Genomic DNA, 22605 nt, shown 5'->3' on the forward strand with positions numbered 1-22605 from the left:
AAGTGGCCACGTGTATGACGTATGGAGAACTATACAGAACAGGTCACGTATTTGTCATAGACTTGTTGAATCTATGCCCAGAAGATTACGTGAGGTAATCGACAACAATAGCTGGTGGACTCATTACTGAACACACGTCAACATTATTTGAAACATTGAAAATCAAGTTTATATTATGTTTGTTTGAATGAGTGTGTCCTTTCTTTCTTTCTGTTTTCCCTAGAGACGATATATTTATTTTCTTTGAAACATTTTGAACTCTGATTTTTACAAGGCTGTATTAATTTAGCATGTGACACAATGGTCTCAAAATATGGCATTTCAGTTTGGAACAGGCAAACTAAAGTCGAGTTTGCAAAAGCAAATACATTTTTTTCGCCCTTGTAACTTACTGTTTCTTCCAATTATCGAGTGCTTTCCTTGCTTTGCTTTGCTCTAGGTCACTCAGTCGCCATTTTTGTTGTGAGCATATACTAAGTTTGATTGAAGCTTATCCTCTATCCTTTCATCATACAACTTGACTATGGGCTTCAGGTTTGACATCTTAATAGAATTTCTATCAAATATAAATCATCAACTTGAAATATGTTTCACTTACTAGCTCCTACTTTCCAAAATTTGGTATGTTTGGTTTTCTGATGATACACGTGATATCGTAAAATTTGAATATGATAGATTTGTATTTTATACCTATGGAGATTACTTACTTACTTTTGTATCTCAGATCTCTTGAAACATTCCCTCCCCCCGACCTGTTTTCAAGGATCGATCCAGCATCCACCTCACAGAAATTTCCATCTCGATCATTGCATATCAATTGAGTGTGGGTCTTCGTGAATCTTCCCTGTAATGCAGACCCATAATTTGCTCTAGAGCATGTGAAGATAACTGAAAGCAATACTTGCGTATATAATTTCAATTTTGAACTATTTATTCATCTATTACTTCTTTCATTGTGGGAGGGAGACTGGCAGTCGGGAGATAGGCCAAGGCCCTTCCAGGGCTGTAGAGCCACGTTTTTTTTATTTACTTCTTTCGGTCCGGGGTTTCATACGCGGTGGAAGCAACTAGTGGTTCGGATCTCACAACGTACGTCAAGTCCCGATTAGCTTTTCTATGCAAAACGTGGATTGAAAAAAATACTTAGTCAAAATTTGTGACGGTTAGTTACTGATCGCAAGTTGCATTGTTGCAGAATATGCGGATACTAGACGTGTTGAAAGCAGAGGTGTTCATTTGGAATCAAGCTCCCTCACCCTCCGGAGTCTTCCGGAGGGTGAGGGTGAGGTCTGCCCTCACGAGGGTGAACACATCTGGTTAAAGAATCACGACGATGAGGATGAGTCATGATATGATAAAAGCACACAAAAAACAATGCCCAGGCGGGTATTTTTTTAAAAAAGGAATACACCTTTTCGGTAGTATCCCCCGTCATTCACACATTTCTTAAACTTTCACACATGTCAATTTTTACTCTAATTGTTTCTCGGATATGAACGAGATGTGCCTTCCCAAACGCCCCGTCAAACAAAAAGCGGATTTTCTCCGACGAACACATTTTGGATCTAATACCACTCATAAATTAAGTGTTCAGAAACAGATATTAGGTATGAATATACGATGAAATACTCCTTGGCAATTACAAATAATTATAAGCTAACTCGTGGCCAAGAGTTTGAACGATGTGACTAAACTTCCCCGCTCTTGCTTCCGAGTTCGAGGCCTGGTCTCAGCATGGAGTTCTATCTCTGCAGTGTTTCCTTATCAATTTAATGTAATTATCATCCATCCTCATAGTTGCGACAAATTATAAATGTGTAATGGTAAAAACAAAGCAAAATAAGAAAAAATATATTGCAACATTACTGCAATGTCAGAACTACGTTGGCAAAAAAAGTGAACACCAGATCATTTTCAAACAGGCATTTGGGGAGAACTGTGTAGAGGTAGACAGACAACATGCTCCCGAAAGTTGCCAATAGACATGACCTTCGGTACTGAAGTTATGCGTTGAGAAAACTTTGCTTGAGGCTCCTCAAGCGTCTTATCACAAATGCCTCGGTGTTCGCAGCATTGCCAACTCATATTTCGTCGAGAAAATCTTTTTTCTCCTAATTCATTTGCTGTTGATTGTACGACTGCATAACACACGAAAGCCTACAACTGTTTCAGATCTTGCAGAGTAGCAAGCATACTGTTATTGAGGAATGCACAGATTTTCTAGGGCTCTCGGATACGCACGACATTTTCATCGAACGTCCCTTGAGTTACCAGTGCTTTTCCCTTTGCATATACAGCGTGCACGAATAAACCAATTGTCCTACAACAACACTTTGAACCTTAATCACTGGCGGTGATTAGGGGGGGCGAGGGGAGTAGTTGCCCCCTCATATTTTGCCACTTTTGCCCCACAATATGCTAAACCTTATCTACAAAGGGAAATAAACTGTCCTTGCCCCCCAGTTTTGGGACCTTGCCCCCCTCCCCCGGTTTTAGAAACCAATCGCCGCCACTGACTTTAATCTATCCAATAATGTGCGGATTATGTTTATCTAGTGTAGCCTATTGTTTGATTGAAATAATATTTTGAAAGTTGCCCCTTCTTTTATACTATTCCAGTATTTCCTTTTTTTTTCGTAAGCATTTCTTACAGCACTTAAACGCCCATGACTCCACATACAATTAAAAATATTACAAATCTTCCGTTAAGATATATGAAGATCCATCCTAAACCCCCCCCCTCCCCTACATACACACACACACACACACTTTCCGCATACAATTATGGTTGAACAACTGCCTTCGAGAACATTGTAGCCCAGTCATTAGGTGTTGAAACAGGCGAACAAAAATTACCTGTGACAAACAATTTTGTTTCTTTGGAACTCCAAAAGTAGCTCGACTCGGAAGGGAAGTTCAACTCAAACGTATAACCTTGAACCCAGAACGTACCTCGAAACCTTCCTACCGGCAAAACCTGTGGAATTTTAAGAGTGGAATTCTTATTGAAATTAAGAGCACACGTTACGCAAACCCACAAAAAAATATTCCTAACTTGATCGTTGCTGGAGATAATAGTTGCTTGTGAAACCTGTGCAAAAAAAAAGCCAGAAGTTGTTGATCAGAGGTTGTTAGCTGGGATGCTGCTTGTTAAAGAAACAGATGTCGTGAAAAAACCGTGGGAGGGATGCTTAGAGATAACGTAACTAAAAGGTTGCTCGTGTGAAATTCCATAGGAAGCTGCTTCATAACTTGTTTCTCTGTCAGAAGTTCCTCAGAAGCTTCAACCATGGGATCCTGGACGGTCGCTTTGATTACAACTGCGGTCGTTTGCACCGTCGAAGCCGCACAAATTCGTAAGTTGCCTGTTCCACATATTCTAAGGACGTGTCCGATAGGTTGAAGACCATACTTCAAGCGAGCATCCTCCGAGTATGCTCTTGCAGTTCAGTCTTGAAGTCGTGTACTGGATGTGAAAGCCTTTGGAATTGCACTTCGACAGTAGCGCCAAATACGACCATTAGATAAAACTGAGGACATATTGTTTTTCCCGCGTATTAAGCACTTGTTTTTTACCGTAGAAATCACATAGGCTTTTAAAATGTTCTCATACATGCATTTCAACGCATTAGAAGAACTTCAACCAACAACTTGCTGAATTTCTACCTACGTGATTTCAAGCAAATGAACCACGAGTCAAGTACTCAAGCCTGCAACGATGGGTTGTGACAGTCAGATTTACCGTCATTATTATTATTATTATTATTATTCATGTATGTAGCGGTAAAAAGACGCGTTGATTCAAAGTGTTGAGTGTTTTAATTTGTAAGATTACTTATTTGACTTTTGCCAAGCCGACGGGAGGAACGAGACGTTCGCGTGTGTTAAGGGCGAGCACCTGAAGGGTCACGCTATGCGTCTAAAGCTTAGGAAATTCGACCGTAATGACAAACATTTAAATATCTCGGTTTCCAACGGTCAGATTCATGTGAAACTTATACCAGCGCAGCGGCATGTGTGCAAGGACGGATGTGTGGAGTTTCGTCACGATCAAGCGACAATTACGGACGCCAGATCAAATCGGTTCTAATTGATCAGTTTGTGGACAGCGATTGCAATTGAGCTATGGGCGACAGCCAGGCGGAAGCTTAATCCGCACAAGTCAACTTCGGACACGGTACGTCCTAGTTTGGAGACAATAGAGCAAAGTGGACTGACCTCTTCGGAAGCGTCGCTTCAACGATCGCCTAGCGTCGTTTTTCAAAATCTAAATAAAACGAAGGACATGGTTTTTCGTCACACAGTCTTACCGCGATCCTTGTAGCGAGAGAAGCTCCGTGCTACCTCTCCATATACAGTTTTGCCGCGATTCTTGGAACGAGAGCACCTTCGTGCTACCTTTCGTGTACAGTGGACTTTGTTGTGTCGTGCGAACACCAGTGTGTGTGATAGGCAGTAAGTCTACACGAGTGCGCCTACCTCAACCGCTGGGGGAAGTTGAAGCGAAACCGTGTTTCCGTGATTACCTTACGCCATTTATAATTTTTGAGAAACGAGGAACACCGGAAACTATGGCGGGCTAGAGGAAGAAGAGAGATGGGGCGTTACGTCGATTCGCCTGATGTCAGAAGAAGCTACGCCGACGATGCCTACCGTCCGCCACGTTGACGCCCCGACGACGCCTACCAGCCGCGACAGAGAGACGTAGAGAGAGATGTTGACGCCCCGACGACGCCGACGACGCCTACCATCCGCCACGTTGACGCCCCGACGACGCCTACCAACCGCGACAGAGAGACGTAGAGAGAGATGTTGACGCCCCGACGACGCCGACGACGCCGACGACGCCGACGACGCCCGCTCAGATGCGACGTCCGAACCGCGCCATACCACGGAGATCCACCGATCCCGAGAGGAAGAGGAGCCGGGGAACTAGGTGTTTGAACCCTTTTTGCATCTTCATCGTCACGACCCAGGAAACCTTTCGCGTGGATACTATGTGTTTTCAATCGCCCGTAAAGACGCCAGGATGCACCTCGGAAGCTGAGAGTTGGTAATGTATTCATCTGTGTGAACCTTAACACGTGACGGCCCGATTGATTTAGAGAACGCCCTTGAAATTCGTCGACATTTTGAAAACGCCCACTCAACTCGAACTTCATACCAAACTCCCGTCGCGCTTGTCATTTGTAACCTATTTGTCTCAGGTCAATTTTTCTTATTCCTTGTGATATTTTTTTATGATCTTAAATTCATTGTTTTTTTGTGCTCCTTTGTATTTGTTTAAAGTGCGTACTATTGGAGTAAAGCGCCGCCCGCTTAATTGCATATTCTACTTGAGGTTTGTTCATTTTTATGTGTGAGCGCTGTGTCGCTGCTAGCTATGTCCGGTCGCATATGTGATTATTTGTTAAAGTATTTGCCTGGTAATGTGAATTGCTCGTCGCGGCGAAGTGTTTAAGTCCCGCCTGCTAGAGAGTATATGTTTGCGCCACTCAACGGAGGTTATTTGTTATGTTTGGAACCACGTGAGGTCTTGTAAAAGGAAAACGTCCGCCCACGTGAATGTAATTGCCGTTGAGACGCCTTTGTTTATACTGGTCAAGTAATGTATGGTCACCGCGCCGACTAGTTTCTTTTTTAAAAACAAAAGGTGAACTTAAGTAAGGGCTGGCTAGGATTTAAGTAGCACTGGAGCAAAATCACAAATGACCTGATTAGACAAAAAGTAAGATAAAATTAATTGAGAATGCAATAATTAGGGCTTGTCGTCATAAAACCTGTACATGTCATGTATAATTTCTTGTGTCGATGACCCCATGAGGATTGAATCTGAGAGAGAATGTGAGAGTGCAAGTGTGGGGACCTGTAATAGTTCCATTTTTGTTGGTTATGAATAGAATATACTTTTTATTTTCATGTTAATTTTGGGCTATATCATTTTCGTATGCATGTCGCTACCCGTGATTTTCAGGTATGCAGCTAGCCGCTCCCCGGCTACAGGTAAAGAGGTGGTAATTTGGAAGTACACATGTCTTTGTTTTTATTCGATATGGCTTATTACTATGCACTGTTGGTCACCGGTTCCTACACACGAACTTAACCTGGACCGTAACGCTATTTCGCTTGTCCGAGGGAGATTTTGCCGCCTCTATCTAGGTAGTGGTAGCATTTGTTTTCCCGGGCAGGGGAGGGCGAAACATACAGCGTGCTCCGCGAAGTAGTCTCGATTGCTCGTTTCATTGGCGCTTTCGAACTGCACTAGGTGACGTCACTTTCGACAAGACCATACTTTAAGTATGCTCTTTACCTCTCGGACACAGCCTCCGCCTCAGCAATGCATTTTTTGGAATATTTGAGTTTAAACTTTGTTATTCAGCGTCTGCCACTTTCGGCTAATCGCGACGATAAGGATAAGTGATGGTATGATTGATGAAGGGATACTCGGAACGTTAGGCCCATGCCCAGGCCGGGATTCGAACCCGAGACTACTAAAGTCGTTTTCACGTTCAGAAGACACAATGGGCTCTTATGGGCAATGCTTTTCTTATGGGAAATACGAGCGCGCTGTTGTCAAATTTCTGGATTTACAAATTTAGCTTAAGTAAAATCGGTACCTGCAGTTTTGCAGGAAATTTTGAAGAGAATACGATGGTGAACACAAAAAACTGGTAACTTGCTTACATAATTTTAGATAAATTAAAAACGCAAATTTTCTGTGAAAACACAATTTTTACATTGTTTTCATTCCTAACGTTGAAACATGCCGTAAAATTGAGGCATTCATTGTTAAAAAAATTGACACTGTTTTTTAATTGTCATAGGTGATGGTGGTACTCAGAATTTATCAATACTTTAAAGCATATTCGCATTAAAAAATATTCAAATAAAGTATGTGGAGATTCTTTATATTCGTGCAGTAGAAAATGTCGTCGCTGGCCATTTTTTGTTCTGTAATTCCAAGTAAAAACTTCCAGCGACAAAGTTGTGGAGAAAATAATGAAATTATTTTTTATAACCACTCAAAGGTTCCAGAAATATTACTTCCATGCATTTGGAGTTTCTTTTTAACCCGAACCGCGCGCGAAGTAAGGAGACGTTGTCTGGCCATCTTGAGCCGACTCACCACAGCATTCCGGCTATCACCACCAAGTTTTCGAGTTGTCATTTTATTTCCATTCAGTAAAAATATGAACTTCATGCAGTTTGTTATAATAGAATTGAAATTACTTAAATTTAATAATTGACAATTATTTCCAATGCTGCTGTTGTGAGCAACATTAGTGCTGTCGCAAATACACGTTGTTTTCGTTTACATTACTGTCGACATTAATACTGAAATGAAGATCACCTTTCAGTTTCCAACGTACACATAAATTCATAGACACCATATTAACCTTTGAAAGGCTTTCCAACACGTGACAAAATATGGGTCTTCAAGATAGAAATATGACATGCCATGCTTGAGTCATTCACGTCTTATCAGTTCACGTGGGCCATAACTCATTTGTTTGTTTGGGTTGCAACTTGAATTTAACCCATGTGCCAGGTTCCCCTTACTTGAGTGAGAGATCTACTTTGGTCTGTTTAGACTTTTTCCCTCTCCCGAAAAAGTGTTTTCAGTTGCGTGAGCTCTCAGTGATTTTTTTATTTTTTTAAGTGATTTCTGAAGTGTCATAATCGTGCATTACACTCGCGTGTGTAGTGATCGCAATGGATCATAGTAAAAAGGGTAACTGTAACGTTCACAGTATAATATTAATATTAATAATTACATATAATTATCATTATATATACAAAATATGTTAACACCTTCATTGTGAAGGAAGGTCATCATTTCCCGGCGACATGAGCTAGCGCTGTATTGGCAACACTGTGCGGTTTCTCCATAAGCGCCGTTGTGTCTTCTGAACGACTCTAGCATCGTAGCGTTCTGTTCTAGCCACTTCTCGCCACGTGGATGGACGCTTTTTTGTAATAGTACAGGGGTGAAACCAAGAACAAGACAAGACTTCTGTTAAATCCTGACCAGGAGAGACTACGGGAGATTTCACACCGAAGCGACAAGCGACACGCGACACTTCAGGTATTCTCCAATCGAACGCAGGCTTGTGCGGTCTGCCGTGCCGCTACTGTGTGAGATGTTGCTGTTGCTCGGCTAATTTCCAAGCGGCATGTGTCGCTTCTCGCTTGCCGCTTTGGTCTAAAATATCCCTCACACCGAAGTGACACAGGTCCCTTTAGACTATAACAGAACATTCTCAGCGCATACGCGACGAACAGACCGAGGCGACACGATGATATTGAGAAAACTGGCCAATCCAAACAGCACATGCAGCTTGTTGTATTACTTTGGTACAGAAAATTATATTTATTTGTGAATTTTCTTTATAAAATGAAACATCTCGCTTCGGTGTGAAATCTCGCTAAGGGAGCTTTCAGACCGAAGCGACACGCAGTGGGCGACAAGATACAAGCGACCCGTGTCACTTGGAAGCGAAATATATTGACTCTTTCGTACCGAAGCCACACAACAACATTGCACGTACCGCTCGGATTAATCACATTAATTAAAGATAGAACGTATTTTTTTTTTTTTTTTGCTTTTTCGTAATAATAAGCACTGATTCAGTTTTCTATATAAATAATTCAAAATAATGAACGAATTTACAATCGCCTGTTTTAATAACTTCTAAACTATAACAGTAATATATAATAAATTTTTATTTCATTAAGCCGGCTCCCGCGGTGGAGTGGTTAGCACATCGCGCTATGACGCCAGCGGTTCCGGGTTTGAATCTCGGCCAGGGCATGGATGTTTGTGAGTGTCCATTCATCAATTTCATCATATCATCAGTCATCTCCATCTTCGCAAATTTGCCAAAACTGGCAGAAAAAGCGAAGTAAAATAAAGCAAATCAATCAATCAAACAATCCATCTCTTTCATTGAAACTCAACAATGGAGACGCGTAGAGCGGCAGAGCTGTTGTCATAGGCGGCAACTTTAGGGAGGGGGGGGGAGAAGGCACAAGACACATTGTATAGCCTACTTATTTACACATATAAGATATTGTTTATGCCAACCTTGCCCCCAAAATTTACCTTGCCCCCCAAAAATGTATCTTACGTTGGCTCATCTGCCGTTGTAATGTGAGATACTATTGTTGTAACGGCCTCCCCGATGGCGTAGTGGTAGCGTCGTCGCCTTGTAATCAAGGGGTCCCGGGTTCGATACCCGGTGGAGGTATATAGTGGTTCGGATCCCACATTAAACTGTAAGTCTAGTCCCGATTAGCCTTACTGTGTATAAAGTGCACTTGAAACACCAAATCAATCAATCTATTGTCGTAACGAATGTCAATATCTTGCGGCTATTTTAATAGTTAGTTAGTCAACAATATGCTGTGGAATGGTGGTGACGTACTTGGGCAGTCTAATCGAAATTCACACTTAATTTAATTTGCAGGTGCATAAAAATTAATATTATAGTAGTATAATAATACCTATGACATTCCCCCTGTGAGTTTGAAATCCCCTCCGGAGAAAAGTGGATGGATTCAACACTGATCTCAAGGAGGGCAGGACTTTCTCCCTAACCACCTCCTCTGTTGCCGCCCTTGGTTTTACGAGAAAGAAATAGTTCGTAAAATTTTACGTAATTTATAAATACATGGTATGTGGGAAATTCTCTTTCAGATAAATTTTGTTCGTTAAACTTAGAAGAAATTCAAAGTATTTAAATAATCTAGTTTTTACAGTATTGTAAGTTTTATTCCGAATACAGGACACTTCTCCATAACAGACATTTTTACTTTATTGTTGTCGGTTATACAGAGACTACTGTACGCTACTATGTATAGACTGAGACTGCTTCTAAATCGAGACGAGTTCACTTAAAGAAGAATATCAATTTGTTTCTTGGCTTGCTAAACACTTTCCTTTTTCCTCTCTTCTATCTCAACGAACGAAGCGATCCTAGTGGTGTAAGAGGGAACTGTTTCCAGTTCATTCACAAAGCCACCGCTAGATGTCACTGCTGCAGAGTTTATACAAAGACTATAATTTTTATGTGCTTTCTTCTTTAATTAAGACTTAAATAGTACAATATTTGAGGACTAATTATTTCTTTATACATATATTATAAATTTTTGTAATATTTAACATCATTGACAGCAGAAATCAATGTAGATTTATCTGCTTCCCACCTTTAAAATATTACGCAATGTCTATTTGTATCGGTAGCCAGAAAATTGTAGTTAATGAAGAAGTAAAATAAAGAAAAATACAATATTTGTAAGCCATTCAACCATGGCAGAAATAAAATATAATTTTACAACACATGCTACTGAGAAATTTTATCATGACATTTAAAAAATCACTGCCATAATTATCTTATCCGGGGAAAGAGTTTCCCTTAATTTGGAGTCCAGGAATTATAATATCAAGAAAGTGTTGTTCATTGTGGCAGTATTATTTCCCCTGTGACTAATTCGTAAAAATCGTCGCGTGAGTAGCAGTGACCACGTTACACGTGAATTCGCGTATAACTTCGGGAATCTCATACTTTTCTGGAGATAAGTGCTTCAGTTTTCGGGAATAAAACATAGCAAAATCTTCACAGCCATGCAGCGCCTAGAGGCATGAACGTAGTGAAGGTGATGTGATTAGCACCACGCTTCGCTCGCCTTTATCAGTCTACTTGACACCAGTGGCGAAGCGTGCTGTCTCGGGAAGGGTAGGCACAGGAAGGAGCAGGGTTTGGGGGAAGGGGAAGATGTGATTTTTTTAACAGTAGTATGTTAAAATATAGCCCCTAGAAAATAAAAGATAACATATTACCTGAATCTCGTCTACTTAAGTCGGGATAGTGATTGTAAAGGATAATGTAGTGATTAACGCTCTCGCCTTATAATCAAGAAGTAGAAGGTTCGATTCCTCCTGGAGGCATTGGTTCAGATTCTACTTTAATCTAGTCTCGATTAGATATCTGAGAATAAAGGCGCTTCTGTCTCGAAGGTCAGAAAAAAGTGACAATGAGACTCCATGTTCTGACCACGCGTCACCCAATGAAAAAGCCGTTCTGTAAGGCCCTAGCCATCTTACATTTGTTAGATTAAAGCTGCTCGTAAAAATTATTTGCTATTTCAATAACAGTATTGTAAATGTTTCTCGCATTACAGAAATGGTTGGTTCACTTGATCGTCACTTAGCGTTTATTTCTTTTTAATGCTGACCTCCGCGGCAGATTGGTTATAACAGCGTGCTACGACAAGGACCTCAGGTTCGAATTCCCACCTGGGCATAGATGTTCTTCGTGAGTGTCCATTCGTCAATGTCATCATATTATCGCTCATTCTCATCTTCCCAATTAGCCAAAAATGGCAGAAAGCCAAGTAAAATAAACTAAATCTATCAATCAATTATTTCTTTTTAACTTTTTTATGCATATAATTGTTCTTCAACAGGCGACTTTTAAAAAAAATTATAATATGATTTAGAAAATGATGAAATGCTAAATGAGAACACGGACTGTGTAACACACCGACCAGAAAATTTCAGTAACATGAATTTTCTCTATACGTTTGCATTGTACGTACAGTGGTGGAAAAAAGTTCTTCCCCATAAGACTTTAATGGCAGTAAATAATGCCGGAAAGGTAGGCAACACACATTGCACCTTTAGGTGATCGGGTGATTCTGTCTGTCTCAAGGACCAACTCGTCTTTTATGCAATAGCCAACAGACACAGGAAATGTAGGAAAGTCACGTGACATCAGGTGGAATGTTGTTCGTCATAAAATCGCCTTTTCTCAAGCCAGGTCGCAGAACCGACAAGAGTTATAGCCTATGTCCGAAAATGATTCCCCTAAAACCGTTGAACGAAACGCTAAAATAATTCTTGCCTTAATTACAAAGGCTACTATACTATATGTGCCGCGGTAGCTCGGTCGTTTGGGAGTTTGATTACCATGCGAGAGATCTGAGTTCGATCTCCGACTGGGGAGAATTAGAATTTTGTCCACCTGTTCAAGTGGCTCCTGCGCCCACCCAGCGTCGTATAAAGTGGGTACCTCTAGGAAACTTGTGGGGGGGAAGGGGTAAAGGCGGCCAGGGGTGTGGTGCTGATCACATTATCCCCACCTTCGGCCGTAACAAGAAAGTGTGGGACCCTAACTCCGCACCCCCTACACGCCTTCATGACTTGGTGCAAAGCACAAGGTAGCACTTTGCTCTTTCATTTACTAAACGTCCCGATTTTGTCGGAACAGAACTTTCTAATTTCTATGTGGACTTCTTCCAAGTTCCGTAGGGATGTGAATAGGCTCCAGTTTTTCTTGACACAATTCATTCATGTTATATTTCGTTATAAAAACCACGGCCGATGTCCTGTGTGTGTGGGGGGGGGGGGGCTATAATTCAAACATGTGAGGTGATACTTTCTCACTACTCCATTCTCCAATTCTTCGTATCCGAAATAACTCTCAATTCCACACACTGAAAATGTAGCATTTCCTAGATCTTAGCATGCAAATATCTAGCAACAAAGTAATGTGTAGGCACATAGTGGTTCGGATACCACTTTAAACTGTAGGTGCATTCCCGATTAGTCTTACTGTGCATAAAGTGGACTTAAGACACCAAATCAACCAACCAACACAATCCCGTTATCGTCCAGATTATTGAAACCAGAAGCTCCGTCGCGAATAACATAAGCAGGAAGACAATGTGAAATTACCCAACAGAAACAGAACCTACAACGGCTAGATTGGATTAAATCGACGATACAGCACGCGTTCTGAAATGAAGAAGAATACGAAAGTTGAAGGACCTCGATACACACACACACTTTTCCTCCCCTCAATGGTAAGATTTCTTTCTTGCAGAGAAGCCTTTAGGTAGGGATTCAAGGCCACGACGAAAAAGTGTTTACATGCAATGACGGGACCAAAACAAGGGTCTAGTTTGATATGAAAGCTGTGTTCCTCCTTATTTCGTACGTCATTGATAACAGGAACACGCCTCGTCTGCTACCCCTAGTTTCGTAGAGCAGACGCTTGTTTGCCACCCTTTGGTTCCGTGACCTTCGCTCGTAGTTAGCAAGAGTGAATGACTCACCAGATACCTGTTGTCTGTAAGCTTATGCAAGAATAGATATTTCGTTAGCGTTTGGAAGTATTGTTTCATCTGCAGTTATATCAGTTAACGTTCGAATTGTTTCCTAATGGTTACGTTATTTATAAATTAGTTCTCGAGAGTGAGCTTTCTATCTATTTGTATGGGGGGGGGGGGTATACAGCCTGCATGTATTATTTTTTTTCCTGAAACAAGAAAAAATTCCAAGACAAAAAAAGAGTCGTAGAAGAGTAGTTAACAAAAAAGAAAGAAGAAAACGAAAATGTAAATGTTTATATAAATTATTGTATAGATCGAGTAAATAATATTTTCTCACGGGGCCTCCTCGATGGCGTAATGATAACGTCGTCACCTTATAATCAAGGGATCCCAGGTTCGATACACGGTGGATGCACGTAGTAGTTCGTATGTCATTTTAAACTGAAGGTCCAGTCCAGATTAGCTTATCTGTGCAGAAAAAGTAAAAAAAAGAAATTGTCACAGTGTAAGAAAATTTTATGTTCAACCACATACAAAAGGAATAATTTATTCCATGTTGGAGTTCACATTTATAGCATCTAACTAACACAATTATGGATCCCAACGTATTTTCTCAGATCCATTTTAATTATACGTGCATGATAAAATAACAGAAGTTGAGGAAAGAGAAAGCCAGGCAAAACACAGATGCCTTCTCCAGAATTTCAAATCTCGTTACTTAAGGTTCTGGGTTGAAGTCCCGGGCACGCATGACTCTCTTGTTCTTGCCCTTTTATCTGCTTTAATGTATTTAATCATAAATCGTCGTTATGGTTTACCTCCAGGGGAGGAATAATGACAATAATTGCCAATACAAAGCCAATAACGAACAGAACAACAACTCAATTAGGGAGATGTCAAGAAAGAAACAAGACTTTACAATGTCTCCGTCTCTCGGTTTCTCGAATTGAAAATTGCTCTCCCGTTCTCGGTCTCGGCTAGTTACATATAGAAATCGAAAAAGTATACATATATTTCATATATCCCGGTTTTATAGGAGATTTCGTGAGATATGAAATAAGTACTCTTCGATCATGTTTATTTTTATTAGTTTTGTTACGTAACATCACTTTTCTTCCCAGCCGTGGACGACTGACCATTACATGAAATTAATGACGAAATACTCAAACACCTGTGACAAGGACGGTACTCAAATCCGGGAACTTTGGTGACGAGATCGAAGGTTGACCACTTAATGAGCTTGCCACCGAGTCTGCTTAATGTTGCTTGTGTCAGGTAATTCGAAATAACTGTCAATATCCCACATTCATTATCATTTGTTTCATAATTTATCTTATTGATGTTATTAACCCGAAGTCGAAGAAATAGTTGAAAGGCAATAATGCAAGATTGAATGTCTATGATGTTACTTCGTGCCGAATAATATGACGTGATATTATGATATGAATATATTAATAATATAATATGCCTAGTCATTCGATTGATTGATCCAATTGCGCACACAAAATATGGTATAATGTCCACTCCTAACCAACCTCCGTGGCGGAGTGGTTAGCACAGCGCGCTACGACAGCATGGGCACCTGGTTCGAATCTCGGCTTGGCCATGGGTGTTCTTGGTGAGTGTCCGTTAATCAATGTCATCATATCATCACTCATTACTCATCTTCATCGTCGCTATTTGCCAAAAGTGAAAGAATAGCGACACTAAATAACAAAAATCTAATCAAATGGAACATCTTCACCGATTTAATTCTATACCGTACCAAATTCCCAGTTTATTACTGCTTCTTGCTTCATTTTACAGCATCTCAATTGTTTTCCGGTTCGAAAACAAATGGAATGTTGTTTTGTGCAGTTGATTGTGCATTGTTTCGTTGTTTGGATTGTTTAATTAACGTCGCATTAATTAGTTTTAGACCAATCGTGACAGAGGGAATCGAGAGCACAAAGGAAGGGGAAAAGACAAGTTAGAGACCACGGCTCTCTTTAAAGGTAGGATTCCTTGAACACGACTGAAGTGACTGCAGAATATTATGGATAAAATTTGTTTCGCTTTTTCCTTTTATTTCTGTTTCAGTTATTTTACTTCGCTTTTCTTCTCCCACTGACGTTAATCGTGTCGGTGAGGAAGAATTATAAACTCGTGAAATGGACGATGGGACAAAATAATATATATGCCTCTCCCACGGTTCGAAACTGTAGCCACAAAATATTGTCTTATTTTTAAAATTTACGTCAAATATGGTTTCACTCGTCTCTTTCTCAAGGCGTTCCATTGCCTCTCCGATGGCGTAGTGGTAACGTCTTCGACATGTAATCAAAGGCTTCCGAATTCAATACCAGATAGAGGAACATTTGGTTCGGATCCCACTTTAATCTGTAGGTCCAGTGCATAAAGTGGACTTAAACCATTAGCGTGTGGCATGTGGCCTGTGATGAGAACCATCATTTCAGTGAACCTTCTTGACAATGACTAGTATCACTCGAAAAATATTTTCTTACGAGTAGATCTTGTTAAGAAACCAGTTGCTGAAATGTTCTTCTTGAGGCCACGTAGCACCCAGCTGTTGTTTGTTGTTGCTGGGGCATGAGTCATGTGACTCATGCTATCAATGCTCAATCCTTCCCGAGAACTCAGATCCACCAGACAAACTTAAGCGAATAATTTGTTATTTGGGTTGCATAAACAACAGGCTTTAAGACGTTACGAAATTCTAGGTACCGTGGCCCAGGTAATTCTTTCTCCGACTGTACTTTACCCCATTTTAAAAGTAGCGCGTTTTCAGTTATGTCGCTAATCATGAAAGGAAATTTCGTCTCAATATCCCTTTCCTCAAAGAAATAAAATACTTTCCCTCTCTGAATCGAGATTGGTGTGGGGCACATCCAGCAGCTAACACTTCGCGAAAAGCGGTTCCTCAAAAGAGCTGAAAGCACCAAACTTAGCACTGGTAACCAACTTGCATGCATTATTTGCAGTTAGAATTCTAATAATGCCTACTTTGATAGGTTAGGAGGCCAGGCTTAGAGGTGTTAGCAACACATTTTCGCTACATGTTAGCAGCTGGGTGTGCTCCGCTCCCGGCACAGCTCTGAATCTTCCATGGAAACACTGCTTCAACAAGCTCTGTACGTCCACTGCCTGCTTCGTCACGCGTTGGTACACGATCGGCACTCTTCGGAAGTCAGGGAGAAAGGGTGAGAGAGAGAAAAGAGGCCGGCCTCTCAGGCCACATTACAGGCGAACGTACCCCTGAAATTATGCTTTCCCGCACGAATCACATAGGTTGTTATGGGACCAGCTGAGGCACTCTCAGGCGGGCCTCGCTGAATGCTCAGATACGGTTCCAGGCAGGGTTGCAAACTTGCGGTAATTGTCGGAAGACCAAGAATTTCAGTTTTCTTTTATTAAGCGTCGTTTAATGAAATTTATAAGTAATAAAATAATCCGTTATAGACAAATATATTAGGGTAGGCCCGGCCTCCGGGCCTCATAGGACGCTTCGCCACTGCTTGACACTCACTCACCCTGGTAGTATGGATGTCCGTAGGATAGTTTTTTCAGGTAGGGATAGGCAAGGAACTTTTCCCAGGGAGACGGGGAAGAGGGATATTTCCTATCATAATAGTATTACCCCCTCAAAAACACTCATTCAGTTTGAAGTATCATGTTCCTGCAACGTTCTTATAATCATTTAACATAAATTACTGTGACTAAAATGAAATTATATGTGTGTTAATTTTAATTTTCCCCGGCGGAGAGCCGTGCACCCCCTTGCCCCCTCCCCATACGGACGTCCATTCCAGGCATAAGGTTTTTATTTGCCCAAATCTTACACTCTTTGATGTGTATTTTCCCAAACCTTGCACGCTTTGATTTGTATTTGATCCAAACTTTGTACAATCTGATTTGTATTTGATCCAAACATTGCACTCTTTGATTTGTATTTGATCAAAACCTTGGACTCTTTGATTTGTATTTGTCAACGCCTTACACTCTTTGATTTGTATTTGACCTAAACCTTATACCAAGCTATAGGACCTGCTTTGTGTAGTAACAACTTGATTTTAAAGAATGTAGAAAAATCTTACTTAAAAATACAAGCATTCCTGGATGTAAGGTTTGCGTCAAGTAATACATTATACGCGAGTCAATCCTTTTCAAATAATCTGCGAAATACCGGAACTCTTCGTTCTTGAGACCGATACACAGTTGTCTTAAATTATTTAATTAAACGGCATGTTGATTTAATACGCAATAGATTTATATCATATGTATTATTACAATGGGCAGAAAGTAATAAAATTACCAGATGGCTTTAACATCAAACTTTATTATCTTTACATCAAACTAGCCAGTTTTCAATATTTTCTGTCATTCTCATGAGCTTGTGTGCCAGTCCTTTTAACGTACGAGACAGTAGTACATTTATTTTTTTCCACACAAAATTATATTTTTCACATTGCTGTATCAGTTTATAAATTAGTGAACATACCTATAAAAATGTTTAATTGATATTGAAGCATCGAAATGCATTTTAGTGGAATACTTTACTGACAGAATGATTTCTTTCTGTAATCTCATATAGTTTTAAATTTTAAGTGTGTCAGAACATTTTGTGCTTTTGAGATTTCGGGTAACTTGCACTAGAAGTCTCAAGTGCTTATGTACGTTCTAAATAGTTCCTGATTTTTTTCTATATCCAAGCTACTGGCCTCACTCTAATTTACAAGACAATTCTTGCAGCAAAAACAGAAAGCTTTGTACATATTTCAGTGAAACATGCAGGCTGCTCTAAGACTCGAAACCATGTCTTTAGCATATCATGCCATTGCTTTACCTAGCACACATCCTGGGTACCAAATCGTACGGAGAAAGCTTTTGGTTAAACAAGCAATTCACTTAAAAATAATATTAAGTACTCCATTATTTTTTTGTGTAGTACAGTGACACTTGTGTAAGCGGCCAATTTGCCTCCTTGAAGCTAACTCTGTTTCTGCGCATGTCTCTTGTTTGTTCTAATGCAGATTTTCTTAATCTCCTGGCCCTGCTATTAATTATACCGGGATGCTAGAGGTTCTTCTGAAACATTTTTTTTCAATCAACATTATTTAAATCAAATTATTTAGTAATAACATAGTTATTAGCTTTCCGAGTAAAACAACATAATCGTCGATTTCGTAATTACTTTTAATTGGAATTTTTCGGTGCTCAAAAGGCCACTAAAAATCAGACCTTACCAAATTAGTTTAGCGATTTTGGAAAGTACAGGATTTGACTTGTTTGTTTCTTACTTAGCGTCGATTTTCTGTCACTTTTGGCTGATCGCGAGAATAAGAATGAGTGATGACATTAAATTGATGAAGAGATACTCACAGAAAAAAACATTAATGTCCAGACCGGGATTCGAACCCAGAACCCCTGGCGTCGTAGCGGTTGTTTCCCCTGTCATTCTCTTTCTTTGTTTTATCATATCAGTTTTACTCAGTCTCTCGATTTTTTTCATTCAGGACAAACACAAACATCTATATCTTACCCAAAATTCGACCCTTGAACCCCCTGGCATCGTAGAGCGATGTGCTAACCACTCCGCCACGGAGGTCGGCACTACAAGATTTAATTAGATTCAGTGGTGTAATTTGAACTTAAACCTAAAGGTCAAATCACCAACCCTGAGACCTTCTGTAAACAAAACCACCTGCATGCAGAAAGCATTGCAAACTCATAGAAGGAAAATATTCCACACGAAAATCCATACTTCTAATAACCTTGTATCCTACTGTACATACTGAAGTTCACTTGGTATTCATACATATTTAACATTCCCTTTGCGCATACTGGTTATGTTAAGCCTATTGTAAGCAAATGTAAGAGATTACTTATTCATCGGGTATTCCCGTTAACCAACAGTGAATGAAATTTTCCCACGCGTGGGATTAGTTGACGACAGTTCCATTTTCAATGTGGATTCTGTGCAGGATAACTGTCAATAATGACTGCATTTAGCAAGTTAGACTGGACAGAATGTTCGATTCTTGCACATCCATGGAATCCGAACTGTAATCAGGCTTATCTTGAGTTATTTCGTGTTACTTTCCGAAGTTCTGTAGCATTTTATTTGCTGTTTCATCTGGTGAGTAATGATTTGATAAGAGGTTTTTTTTTGTTTTCTTTAAAGATTTTTCGCATTTCACATTAGTCTCTTCACCATGACAAGTTTGAAATATGAAAGATTTGTACTGCGTCAATGAGTTAGATAATAGAATTTTTGTCCAGAAAGCACAATTTTGTCATTATCAGAGCCCAGATGTTGCTGAAAACAAAAATTCGAGACCTTGAAGACGATTGTTAGAAGCTCGAGATAGAACCAAATAAACATTACTTTTCAGCTGTTTTTTTTTTTTTTTGCAATTTTAGTTTAAAGATGATTAAAGTTTTTTTTAGAGTTTTTAACACTATTCTACTCCTTCGTATTTGTTTTGTATATTTTACTCATGTTTATTTCTCACAAAATTCTAAAATGGATAATCCATCTTATCTCATCTGATCTGCAAACTTGGCGGTTTCCTTTACATATTGAAGCTTTGGCAAGATTTGTGCCATACATTCTTATTTGTTATTTTGACCTTTTATCATGTCTTTGTCTTTGCTTCATTTTTTGGCAGTTATTCACTTTGTACAACTGTCGTGCAAAGTGATCACATGACATTGTATATGGAGTAGGACGTTTGTGTGTTAAATGTGGCTAGGTAGCTACTGGACCTAAAAAGTATAGTAGCACTTATGTTTTCCCCATTAGTTTCAGTAGTTTAAAGCACCAAACATCCAATTGTGTGTATTTATTCAGGTACTTTCACAAGCACATGGTTCCTTTGTTACAAAAAATTCACACTTACATTTTAATATATAAAGTTTCGATCATATTCTAATAATTTTAATGTAATAATTTGAAAATATTTAGCTCATCAACTTCTGCTCCCTACTCATTATTTAGCATCGATCTGAGTAAATATTTCTACATCACAGTTATTTGTTCACTATTTGAATGAATTGAGTCTTCTTTTAGGCCATGATTTGACAGCGAGAGAATACAAAACATTTCACCTGTTCACATAAAGTTATTCATCCTACGAATTTTGTATGACTTACAATATAACTAAACCAATTTTCAGAATTCATTCTAAACTGAAGATTGCAGTGCCACATCTTGAATAGATTCTCTTGGGCTATCGACCAGGTGAGTTGTGGAAAATATCCCAAGCTTTCGAGAGAGCTAACGTGACACATCTTCAGGTTCACTTCTACTCTGAACATAAGAGTCACGTTAGCTCTCGAAAGCTTGGAATATTTTCCACAACTCACCTGGTCGATAGCCGGAGAGAATCTATTCATCATTCGTCACCAGGAAAGCTTCAAGTCGTACTATAAGTTGCTATGTTGAAAATCATTCATCATTGGGCGTAAGGTTCGATAACTTCCATAAAAAGCTTCAATGAACTTTTAATTAAACTCTATTTAGCCTGAAGCAACATCTTCGAGACATTATCAACATTGAGGTCAGAAGAATGTTTCTCACATTGAAATGTTGACTATTTTGCATATAATAGGTGGTGATAATCAAGTTGGATATATATACAGGTGGGTTTATCTGGTATTTTCGAAAACTTTTGGAGTAGACTGGCAGTGGCGTGCCAAGGGGGGTTTGTGGGGGTTATAACACCCCTTTGGCCCAGAATTCATAAAAAGAAAAAAGAACGTCAAAGATAGGAAAATATGACAAAATGAGGGCCGACTAAAAGTATATATAACCCCACCCTTTCGAAAATTCTGGGCACGCCACTGGAGATTGGTGGTGTAAAGATGAATATTTGCTAATATGAATGTTAATGTACAGTAAGTTACACAAATATTAACAGGCAAATTGTTCATAACTATTTTCACCCATTTTCTGTTGCGTCCTTTACATAGTTCTTTTCCTTTCTTGAGCATCAAATTAATTAAAATAAAGTTTTAAGAATTAATTGTGAATAATAAAATTATTCTTTTAATATTTCTTTGAACATAACCAATAAATAAGGATAAAGTTGATTAATCGCCTAAGTCGAAGAAATGTGTCATAACTTATTGGTAGTGTCTGCTGCCACGTTCTTTTTCTGCTGGAACTTAAAAAGAGATGCGCGTGGCAGCAAACTCGGTCTTTGTTTTATCGTGATTTCATCATGCTATGTTTGCAATTACGTCTGTAACACTGTGAAGTTGTAGCGATTACTTTCACATAAATGTTTTAAGATTAGGTCCCTTAGCATTCTTCTAATAATAAACCTAAATGCTCTCGTAGTTAGGTTCCGTTAGCATTAAAATAATATCGTTCTAAAGAAAAAGGTTCTAAATTACCTGTACATTCATTCCCACTAATCATAAACTTGCATTTTTCACGTCTTCATCTGTTCTTAAGATTTGTAACATCCTTTTAGCAAACGAATTACGTGGCAGGAGCAAATTTGACGCTTATTCTTACTGCTGACACGGGCAGCAGACTCTGCCTAACTTAAGCCCCTATCACACGGAACTGGATTTCTAGTAGGAACGCTCTAGTTGACGCCGGACTGGCTACCCATTTGCTAGTTTTCGCCTCACACGGTACTTGTTATACTGTACTTGTCGATAGTCTTTCGTTCCCATAATGGCGGCCGCGCGAGATGTAAACAACGTATCACTTCACACTTTTAAAATGCGATAACTATTCAACGGAGAGGAATATCGCTTCGTATTAAATGGTTTTAGGTAGAGAAGAATGGCGCTGATAAAATACATACTTTACAACGTTTACTATACACGTATGGAAGAATATTTTAGCTTTTTCAATTGTAAACATGCCTTTCGTGCTGTATGCACTCGGAAACCACAGACAAAAAAGGCTACTTTGCAAACTCACAGATTATCTTCACATGGCCAAACTTTGCTCTGATTGGCTGTTCCACAGAATCTAGTCGAAGAAGTTAGTAGCAATTAGAACATGTCCTATTCCTCAAAACCAGTCAAGCAGTCAGCCAGGCGGCCATAATTTCTACCTAGAAAGTCAGTTCATCCCCAACTAGGGCATTCCAACTAGAAATCCAGTTCCGTGTGATAGGTGCATTATTTCAATTATGTCCACATTTTATTAATTTTGAATGGACGAAATAAGTTTCATTTTGACTACATTATTTTAATATGCTCCGATTAAATCAAGAAAAATCAATTTGACATAATTTTTATAAGCCAATGCCCGTCTTATCACACCTAATTCGCCCACCTTTATATACCTGACTTGGAGACATTCGATTATGACGCCATTGTGGAAATTTCTTTGTTCCAGGCGCCCCCTCTTGCCAAGCGACGGAAGTTCACGAAGCAACTGGTGAAAGAATTGCCTCTTAGGATTGTGAGGGGAATATGCTTTATGACTGGTCACATCACAGGATACGTAATACTATGTTGTCAACTCAG

General features: G+C 39.6%; 1 protein-coding gene across 1 annotated transcript in view; it reads left to right on the forward strand.

The window, feature by feature from the left end:
- Positions 1–3336: 3336 nt before the first annotated feature.
- The window catches only part of LOC145997046 (transmembrane protein 135-like), a 39608-nt gene continuing 20339 nt past the window's right edge, over positions 3337–22605 (forward strand). The window contains exons 1-2 of the mRNA XM_083133665.1: positions 3337–3356; positions 22475–22605. Of these exons, the coding sequence (XP_082989791.1) occupies positions 22559–22605 (47 nt within the window). The 5' untranslated portion in view covers positions 3337–3356; positions 22475–22558. The remainder of the gene's footprint in view (positions 3357–22474) is intronic.

This window comes from Lepisma saccharinum, chromosome 13, assembly GCF_977018435.1.
Source record: "Lepisma saccharinum chromosome 13, izLepSacc3.1, whole genome shotgun sequence".
NCBI classification, from domain to species: Eukaryota; Metazoa; Arthropoda; class Insecta; order Zygentoma; family Lepismatidae; genus Lepisma; species Lepisma saccharinum.